The sequence below is a fragment of the Bactrocera dorsalis genome, chromosome 6 (genome assembly GCF_023373825.1).
Source record: "Bactrocera dorsalis isolate Fly_Bdor chromosome 6, ASM2337382v1, whole genome shotgun sequence".
NCBI classification, from domain to species: domain Eukaryota; kingdom Metazoa; phylum Arthropoda; class Insecta; order Diptera; family Tephritidae; genus Bactrocera; species Bactrocera dorsalis.
The window spans coordinates 9790921-9801066 of NC_064308.1; the positions used below are offsets into that span (position 1 = coordinate 9790921).

General features: G+C 40.3%; 1 protein-coding gene across 1 annotated transcript; it reads left to right on the plus strand.

Annotated features, from left to right (window-relative positions):
• The first annotated feature begins 6705 nt into the window (after positions 1 to 6705).
• On the plus strand, positions 6706 to 7707 carry LOC125779655 (uncharacterized). Its single transcript, XM_049460934.1, has one exon. It carries the CDS (start codon positions 6706 to 6708, stop codon positions 7705 to 7707), a length of 1002 nt encoding a protein of 333 aa, XP_049316891.1.
• The last annotated feature ends 2439 nt before the right edge of the window (positions 7708 to 10146 follow it).

Genomic DNA, 10146 nt, shown 5'->3' on the forward strand with positions numbered 1-10146 from the left:
GGAAATGGAAACTATATCGCGTCCATAAACTGCACAAATTTTATTGGCAGCTTGAGATGCATTTTTGCCTTTATCGTAGTAGTACTGTAAAATATGCCGTATTTTCTCTTTATTTTGCTCCATAACTCACGAACGACAGTAAATCAAACACGTGTAAGCGCGTGAAATGAGCTTTCCAAAAAGGTATACCATGACCCGATGCGACGAATAAAACTAGATCTACGCGCTTTCGATCGCCAACTAGCGAAAATACCGCAAGACTTTTTTGACAACACAAAAACCCAGAAACTGTAATTCTTAATTTTTCTAAATTTGTTTCATCAAAATCGGACAAGTGGTTCGCGAGTTATGTTAAACTACGTTTTTGCCCAAAAGTTACAACTAAGTGAAAAAACATCAAGATAAGGAAAAAATTTAAAAGGTCTTAAAAAAAAACTGACACATACGAACGCCAAACCGTTTGAGGGTTTTACTATACTGACCTAGTACCATCACCCTGACTTTGAAATTTCTCACCCCCCAGATTAGCTGTTGTACTGTGATATTAAACGTCCTTTTAAATTTGCAAACGACAACCATGACTACAGAAACTCTAACGACATGTAACACATTTCAAAACTGGAATCTAAAACAAAATATGCTTGCATTCGCCACGTGGAAGTAAAAGAGAATGTAACAGCTGACATGCTCTCCAGAATTGCGCAAATCCAAACAACCAGTATTGATTACAACAAACTCGTTGAAGACCAAAAAGTCGATCAAGAACTCAAGCTTCTACTGCAAAACAACCAGGGACCGGAAATAAGAGTTATTTTACAATTTTTAATAAAAAAAATCATACGTAAAGGAACATCGTAGAAAAGTTTTGTTTACACCATCATGATTTTTAGGTGAACTATATGCGAAATATTGTATGATTTTTAAATTTTGATTTTTATATATTTAGATCAAAAATAAAAGTTATTTTTGATTTCTATTTTTTTAGATCAAAAATAAAAGTTATTTTTGATTTTTATTTTTTTAGATCAAAAATAAAAGTTATTTTTGATTTTTATTTTTTTAGATCAAAAAATAAGAATTATTTTTGATTTTTATATTTTTAAATCAATAATAAAAATCAATTCAAAATTTGTGGCATAATATGTTTCTTAATTTCTGTTAAGCTTTAAAGTAAAACTAAGGTGTACGGTTATAATAACAGCAAAAAATAAATAAATAAAAATTTTGAATTGATTTTTATTATTGATTTAAAAATATAAAAATCAAAAATAAATCTTATTTTTTGATCTAAAAAAATAAAAATCAAAAATAACTTTTATTTTTGATCTAAAAAAATAAAAATCAAAAATAACTTTTATTTTTGATCTAAATATATAAAAATCAAAAATAATTTTTATTTTTGATCTAAATATATAAAAATCAAAAATAACTCTTAATTTTTGATTTTTTCGATAAAAGTCATAAGAGTTACGGTCCCTGAAAACAACGTTAACTCATCGCTTCAGTTAAAATTATTCACAATACCCGGATGCGATAAACAAACAGTCTGCGATGCATCAACCGGAAACATAAGACCATTTATCACAAAGAAGTTCCGCTCTGAAGTGTTACGAGCTACCCATGGATTATGCCACCCAGGTACTCGCGCTTCAGCCAGATTACTGACAAGCAGATTTGTTTGGCCTGGTATTCAAAAAGAAAGTATTGCATTCGCAAGAGCATGCGAACAATGCCAAAAGGCAAAAATCACTCGACATACATTTACGCCTCTCAAACGCTACGAGTCCGGAGACTCTCTATTCGATCACATTAATATAGATCGAGGTAACCGTTATTGTTTAACAATCATCGAACGCTTTTCGAGATGGCCTGAAGCTATTCCTATACCCGATATGACAGCACCAACTATCGCAAAAGCTCTCATCGCCAATTGGATCGTAAGATTTGGAGTTCCAGCCGTCATTACATCAGATCGTGGACGTCAATTTACATCTACCTTATTTGCAGAGCTAACAACATCGCTTGGCATAACACATCTGAAGACAACACCATATCACCCACAAGCAAACGGTATAGTAGAAAGATGGCACCGAATGTTGAAGGCTGCAATTTTATGCATTAACTCCGAACGTTGGACCGGCTTTCTACCAACAATACTCTTGGGCCTACGAACCGTCTACAAACAAGATTTAGGAGCTTCACCGGCAGAATTAGTCTACGGTACAACGCTGCGAATTTCTTCAGAATTTTTCGTACACGACAGCCGAATTAAAACACAGTCAGAATTCGTTACTCAACTCCGAGACTTAATGAACACCATCAGACCATCCATCACATCATGGCATGGTCCAAAAAAAGTATTTGTACATCCCGATCTTGCGACGTGCGAAAACGTTTTCGCCAGAAATGGTTCAGTGCGCCCATCACTCTCAAAACCATACGAAGCACCTTACAAATTTTTATCACGAGAGGAAAAGTATTACAGAATCGAAATAAATGGAAAACCAGAAAATATTTCTATAAACCGATTAAAGCCAGCATATCTCCCGAATGAAGATTTATCGCCACAAACTCACGGAACCTTATCAACTGGAGCAGAACGCCGACGAGTATCTTTCGTTACACTTTAGCTACGATCTTAACCGTTCACCCAGTCTGGAGGGGGATACTGTGGCAACGCCGTATTTACCGCTCATAAGCAACCCTTTGCTACGTTTTCAACACTATCCTTTAGCAACTCTGTACTACCTTTTTCATTCTAGCTGTAAGCAACCCGTTTCCAAGAATCCTATCATTCTTTCCTTTTATCTATCAACCGTCTTGCCGATCGGACGTATCCATGGACAACATTTCTTCTTGCTAAGTATTATTTAAGTATTTGTAATAAACATCTAAATAAAGAATAAACTTCTAAATATATATAACCCATATTTCCATCGATCGTCTCCATTTTAACGAATATATTCTTACCATATATAAAACAACGTTTTTTTTGTTTAAGCACTAGGGATACTCTAAGCTATTAAAATCATAATGGGTTGTCAAAAAAGTCTTGCGGTATTATTATTGAATTTTTTTTTTATTGAAATTGAAATGAATTTTTGATGGCTCATGCCCAGCTCTTGACCGATGCTACGGCTGCTACTATGCCGGTCTCTTTCGACCAATTCAGCGTTTTTATCGCAATCACCAGAACGAAAACGTTGAATCCTTCGTTGTGCGGTGGAAATGGAAACTGTATCGGGTCCATAAACTGCACAAATTTTATTGGCGGCTTGAGATGCATTGTTGCCTTTATCGTAGTAGTACTGTAAAATATGCCGTACTTTCTCTTTAACGACTTAAAAGAAACGACAATCAATCAAACACGTGTTAGCGCGTGAAATGAGCCAACTAGCGAAAATACCGCAAGACTTTTTTGACAACCAATATTTAGAACTCCAAATTAAAAATGTTAACAAATTACACATTCATAAAAAAAAACAAAAAAAAAACTTATTTTATACTACTGAATTAATCAAAAGTTAATAAAATTATTATATATTTTTCTAACGAAATTCAGGAGAATCTCGAGTCCAAGGGTGGTGGAGTTACATTTCTATACTCTAAACATGTAGTAATTATATATATGTAAGTATATAGTAAATGTTTAATATCGTACTAACATATGAACATAGAATTCAAGATTGAGCGTATTCCTGTTATGCCACCGTCAACTCCACTATAAACATACATACAAATAATGTCCATACAGTTAATCTTAATATTAGAATTAAGCGAACTAGCAAAGAATGTTAATAAAGCTAGCTTTATGATTAGTAGTAAGAAAACTAATAAGTAATGTCAATTAGGTCAGTCTTAAGATTCAGCTCAATAAAGGCGGTTGCGAAAAAGGCCAAAGCTTTTTTTATTCCAAAACCATAACTCGCGTGCACATTTTGTAGGCTATATGAGGGGATCAGCACGGGCAAACATTAAGAGAGAAATGAGAGCAACGTATTTTACGACTCCATGTTTGCAAATGAGAGCATGCGCATATGTATATGGGAAGTTTGATTGTGGGTAACAATTTAAAATTGCCTAACAATTTTAATTTTCTTTATAACTACCATAAATTTATAAAATGTAAGTCAAATAATAAAAAGCATAATAAATATTTCGGAAGATGTTCTTTGGTTAAAGTTGCAGCTGTTTCTAAAATGTATTCTTTAATGAAATCTCCATCTAAAAATGAGTGGTTCCCAAAACCATTTTATGTGCAATCGCATAGCTAACATGGCTTGCATCGTTACCATCAACAGAACACAATATTCCAGATAATACCATATTTGGAACAACTTAACAACTTACGAACCTCTGCTTCAATGTTGTCTAACGACTTTAAGTGGTAAGGCTGACCTCTGGCTACTACCGGGGTCACAGCTGGCGGATAGTGGACGGCCTACGCTAAGTAGATTAGCTGCGAATAGTACGCAGCCCCCGACCAAGAGCTGCAGGAGAGGAGGGCTTGGCTCAAAACGCCTAATACGCCCAATGAACCTCCCGCGAAGAGGCGAGAAGATGCCGCCTGCGAGCTCCTGATTCGTGCCCGAACCTGGCTCTAAACACATGCTCCCATAAGGACTTGTGTCAACCCTCGCGTGGCCTCCCTGCTTGCATAGATAACCATGGGGTTCATTAAGGGCGACTGTTACAACGTGCGGAGATAGCGGCTTGAAGCGGAGACCCTATAGAATAAAATGAACACACCCCAGCTGCCACTAAAGAAGGAGCTCAAAACTCGCCGAAACAAGAGTACATCACCCAAATGAGACGGGCAGAAGAGGAGTCCCTAGAAAAGTGCAAAGGTATAGTGCAAAAAATGAAGTTGGCGATGGCAAAACAAAAGAATGTCAGCATGGACGTCAAGAATGGAACGGCACAGCTAGACGAACTCTTCGACGTCATAAAGAGCTACCGCAGAAACCGGCTCACTGCAGAAAATGAAAAAAGGCGAGCACATCTAAGCAGACGCATCACGACCCCCGAGTCAGCAACCTCGAAGCGCCGTGCGACAAGCCCTGTGGAGCCGCGAAAAACAGTGCGACCACGACACAAAAACAACGGCCAGTGGCAAAAAGTTTTGTCTAAAAAATACAGAAAGACACACGCAAACGAAGGAACGAGCGAAGAAGCGCCCAAAAACGCAAACAAGAGGCAACAAACCAACAACATGGCTGCAAGCCAGAAAGGAAACAATAGACCTAAACGACAAACAGAGGCCGTTATAATAAAAACCCGCAGAAGGGAACAGCTACGCCGAAGTCCCCAAAAATATCCGTAGCAAGGTAGATACTAAAGAAGCACAGGTCAAGATCAAGGGGATCCGCAAAACAAGAGCCGGGACCCTATTACTAGAGCTAGAGAAGGGACAGTCCACAAAGGCCAGCTTCTGTAAGGCACTTAAGTCCACGCTTAAAGAGACTGCAACTGTCGCCGACCTTAATACTAAGGCTACCATAGAAATCAGAGACCTCGACTCGCTCACAACAAAAGAGGCAGTTGCAGTGGCTGTCAAAGAAGCGCTACAGGACACCACTGAAGACTTATCAATTAAGGGGTTACATGGGTTTCAAAGGCTCAAAAAATGGGTATTTTTTTCAATTTTTTAATAATATTTGTAATGAAATTATTTATTTAACAGTTTGGCATATTAATGATACATATTTAATAAATACTTTGTGAAATTTTTACACAAAAATATTGAATATTCAGCCCTTCAGAGCTCATATCCCTCGCCCTCTCAAAAAAAAGTGCTCTCGCCGTGGACAGGATAACTCACGACTGGTTCATCTAAAATTAAAAAACCAAATATTTTTAGTTAGTACATGAATAAAACTCGTACTTCAACAAAGGAAAAAGAAAAAAATTGAAATTTGAGTTTTTGGCGGAGTTGTTAACACAGAACTACACTTTTTGGTCAAATTTTAGGCAAATGTTGCCTCGTATAATAACTTGTAATAAATAAAAAAAAAAATCCTTCGTTCAATTACGAGATAATATTATTTTGAAGAAGTGTGCAAAATTTTAAAAAGATCGGTTCTTAACTTTTCGAGAAATCGTGTCCACCGACTTCAAAAATCGAGTTTCGAGAAAAACGCGTTTAAAGACGGCGCAATTAGCCTAGCTCGCCTCGAGCGCACAAGTTCTCAGGGTTGTATCTCCGAAACTATTGCTCAGATCAACTTGAAAATTTAGGACGATATTCTAGAAATGTTATAGAATTCAATAAGACAAAAAAAAATTTCGATTTTTTGAAACTGTGAAACCCATGTAACCCCTTAACATAACAGCTCCCAACACAAGGGAGCAGGTAAGGGCATATATAACGCTGGACCAAGATAGGGCAGACACACTGATGCGTCAGGCACGCATCAAAATTAGATAGGTTAATTGCAAACTGTGGCTAAAAGAAACCCCCAAAAGGCGCTTCTGGTGCTTTGGGCCAGGGCACTTAACCTGGGACTGCAAAGGGTCCGATAGAAGAGGACAAGGTGTTTGCATAAAATGCGGCCAACCAGGGCACAAATTGAAAGAGTGCACAAAGCCTCCTTCATGCTGCCTTTGCGAAGAGACTAAACACGAAAAAGCCGATCACATCCCGGGCTCCGCAAAATGTTCGGTATATAGGAACTACCGAAACAGATGAAGATCCTACAAGCCAACATGCATAGATGCAAGGCCGCTGACGCACTACTCTCGCAAATGGTGATGGAGAACGACTACGAGATAATCATCATAAGCGGCCAATACAGAAAGAAAGAGAGATGTACATGGCTAGAAGATAGCAGCTCAACCGCCGCTATATGGTTACCACCAAAGAGTAACGCCAATAGGAACGGCAACGGTTTCGCCTGGGCCAAGTGCGACATCTTTACAGTAATTAGCTGCTACTTGACGCCAAGCGATAGTATACAGGAATTCCAAGAAAAGCTCGACAATATAGAGGACACAGCAAGGAATATAGAAGGTCAATTGATTATCGCCGGAGATCTAAACTCCAGAGCCGCAGAGTGGGGTATGCCAAACACGGACTCGAGAGGAAAGCGAATTTTAGCGCAGCTAGGTCTAATAGTGCTCAACACGGGAAATGCAACCACGTTCAGAAGACCGGGTTGCGAGGAAACCACACCAGACATCACCTTATCAACAGAACGCATGGCAGGCTCAATAAGTAATTGGAAAGTCCCGGAGGACTACACTGGCAGCGATCATCACTACATCTCTTTCATGATCGACACTGGAAGAAACGTTCACCAGTTCAGGAAAAATAGAGGAACACGAAAGTGGAGTATCTCGAAATTAATCGCCGCAATAGACGAGCAGAGCCCATCTAGCGACCCCTCCCTTATAGCAAGAAAAACAGTCGAGAACACAATGCTTAATATAACCAAAGCCTGCCAAAAATCAATACCCAAGGCTACCCACAGCAAACGTAAAGCAGCAGTTTACTGGTGGACTGAAAACATCGCCGAACTCAGATGCACATGTCTCCGCCGTCGCAGATCCTACACGAGATCCAGGCGCAGAGGAGCCGCACCCCAAGAGGCCGAGCAATACAAAGCAGCAAAAAAGGAGCTGAAGCACGCCATCGACGACAGTGAAAAGAAAAAAATGGGAGGAACTACGGGAGGATATAAACAGAAACTCCTGGGGGCTAGGGTATAAACTAGTGATGAAAAAACTCGGCGCTCGAGCAAAGCCACCTGACGTAACCGCCGCCAAAATGGATCAAATCGTGAATGCACAATTCCCTACCCACGAAATAAGGGCCAGTGATCCAGAACAAACTCCAAAGGCTGCGCAAATCCCCTAGTTCACACTTGAAGAGCTGCAAGTAGCCACTGGCAAGCTCAAGGCCAACAAATTGCCCGGCCCGGACGGGATCCCAGCAGAAATCCTCAAAATAATCGCTGCAGAATGCCCAGGAGTAGTACTGAATATGTACAACGGCTGCCTTAAAGCCGGAATATTCCCTGAACCCTGGAAAAAGCAACGGCTGGTGCTAATCAGCAATTCGCCATCAACATACCGTCCATTGTGCATGCTTGACACAGCGTGAAAGCTGTACGAAAGCCTACTTAAGCCTAGACCAGAAGCGGCTATCAACGATGCTGGAGGACTGTCAACTAGACAGCACGGCTTCAGACCCGGCAGATCAACCATATGAGCTATAAAATGCGTCATAGAAAGAGTAGAAGCCGCAAGCGCAGATGGCAGAAATATAAAAGAATAGTGTTGCTGGTGACTCTAGATGTCCGAAACGCCTTCAACAGCGACTACCTCATGGTGGTGGTGCGGAGCTACCTCAGTAACAGGAAACTGCTGTACGATACTAAAGAGGGATCACGACAGATAGCAGTCACGTCAGGGGCAGCACAAGGATCCATTTTAGGCCCAGGCCTGTGGAACATTAGTTATGACGAAATATTAGAACTAGAAATGCCAGATGAATCGTATCTAATTGGCTATGCGGACGACATTGCAGCAGTAATCACAGCTAGGGATACAGAGGAAGCACGAAGAAAGCTGAACCAGGTCATGATACGGACGCAAGTATGGCTCGAGACACACAGCCTCCAGCTCGCCACGGAGAAAACTGAGCTACTGCTGCTAACAAACAAGCACATACCTCTCGAGATAAACATGCAGACGACTACGGATATCCTTAGGACAAACAAAGCCGTTAACTACCTAGGCGTAAGACTGGACCCCAGACTAATCTTCTGGGTACAAATCCAGCATGCCGCAGGTATGCCGATTAATGGCTAACATAGGAGGACCCTGCAAATGAAAGAGAAAGCTCCTAATGTCGACGACGATCAGAGTCTTATTATACGGAGCCGAAATCTGGGCAGACGCGCTTAAAAAAGAAAATCGGCGTAAGGTAGTGGCCAGAGTGTACCGCACCCAGCCCTCAGAGTTGCATCAGCCTACAGAACAGTATCAGGCGACGTAATATTAGTTATAAGCGGCAATGCTCCAATTGACCTACTAGCATATGAAACGAAAAATCTGTGGGAGCTAAAGAAATCACCCGGCAATAACAAGAGCGCAATACAACAAATAAGGAAAAATACGATAACATCATGGCAACAAAGATGGGAGAATGAAAGTCGCGGCAGATGGACGGCCAGGCTGATAAAAGATCTAGATTTATGGACAAGTCGTAAATTCGGAGAAGTAGACTTCTCACAACCCAGCTGTTATCCGGTCACAGATACTTCAAAAAGTACCTCTACAAAATGGGAAAAGTCGAAGAGCCGTCATGCCTATCCAACGACGCGACAGAAGACGACGCTGAACACACATTCTTTGCATGTCAGCGCTGGCAAGGAGAACGCACCGCAGTAGAAGATCTGGTCGGGCCAATAAATGCTGACAATTTAATCAGCGTCATGTTGGAGAGCGAAACAAACTGGAGGATTATCCAGAAATATGCAGCAATCTTGCTACGCATCAAAAAGCGGGACCTGGACGCAGGTGCGCAGATGTAAATCTCTCAATGAGAAAAATGGAACGCCAACCTGAAGTAATGCAAACGCCCAGGGTGGGCGACGGTTCCTTAGAGGGGGGGTTTTAGTGACCTGCAAGTGGCATATACCGCTGCTGTGACGATAGCACCGATGATGCGGAAGGCATTTTCCACTCCCTCACCCGAAAAAAAAAAACAAAAAAACGACTTTAAGTTCATAAAAAACCGGTACGGGATTCACCTGTATACTGATCATATTCTTGTTTTGCGCTTCATAATGCCTTTGAATATTGTTCATCTGAACATGTTTTTTACATAGCAGACATTGTACGCTGCCAGAGCTTTCCAGACATGAATACTTTTCTTTCCATTCCACATTAAATAAACTAACTATAAACTATTTTTAATAGTTTAACTTCAATTTCATTTATGAAAAATTTAATTAAAAAGTGAGATGAGTACAAAACTACATATGTATGCGTGTTGAGCAATGGCAACATTGTTCAAATGATATGAGAACATCGGATTTCTACGTTCTTAACTTCGCTTACTTGTTCGCTACAGGCGGCAGCTAAGGAAGGGAATTCGCTGCTTCTGCCATTAGCGTTTGTATTATATTTGTTTGCTCAGCC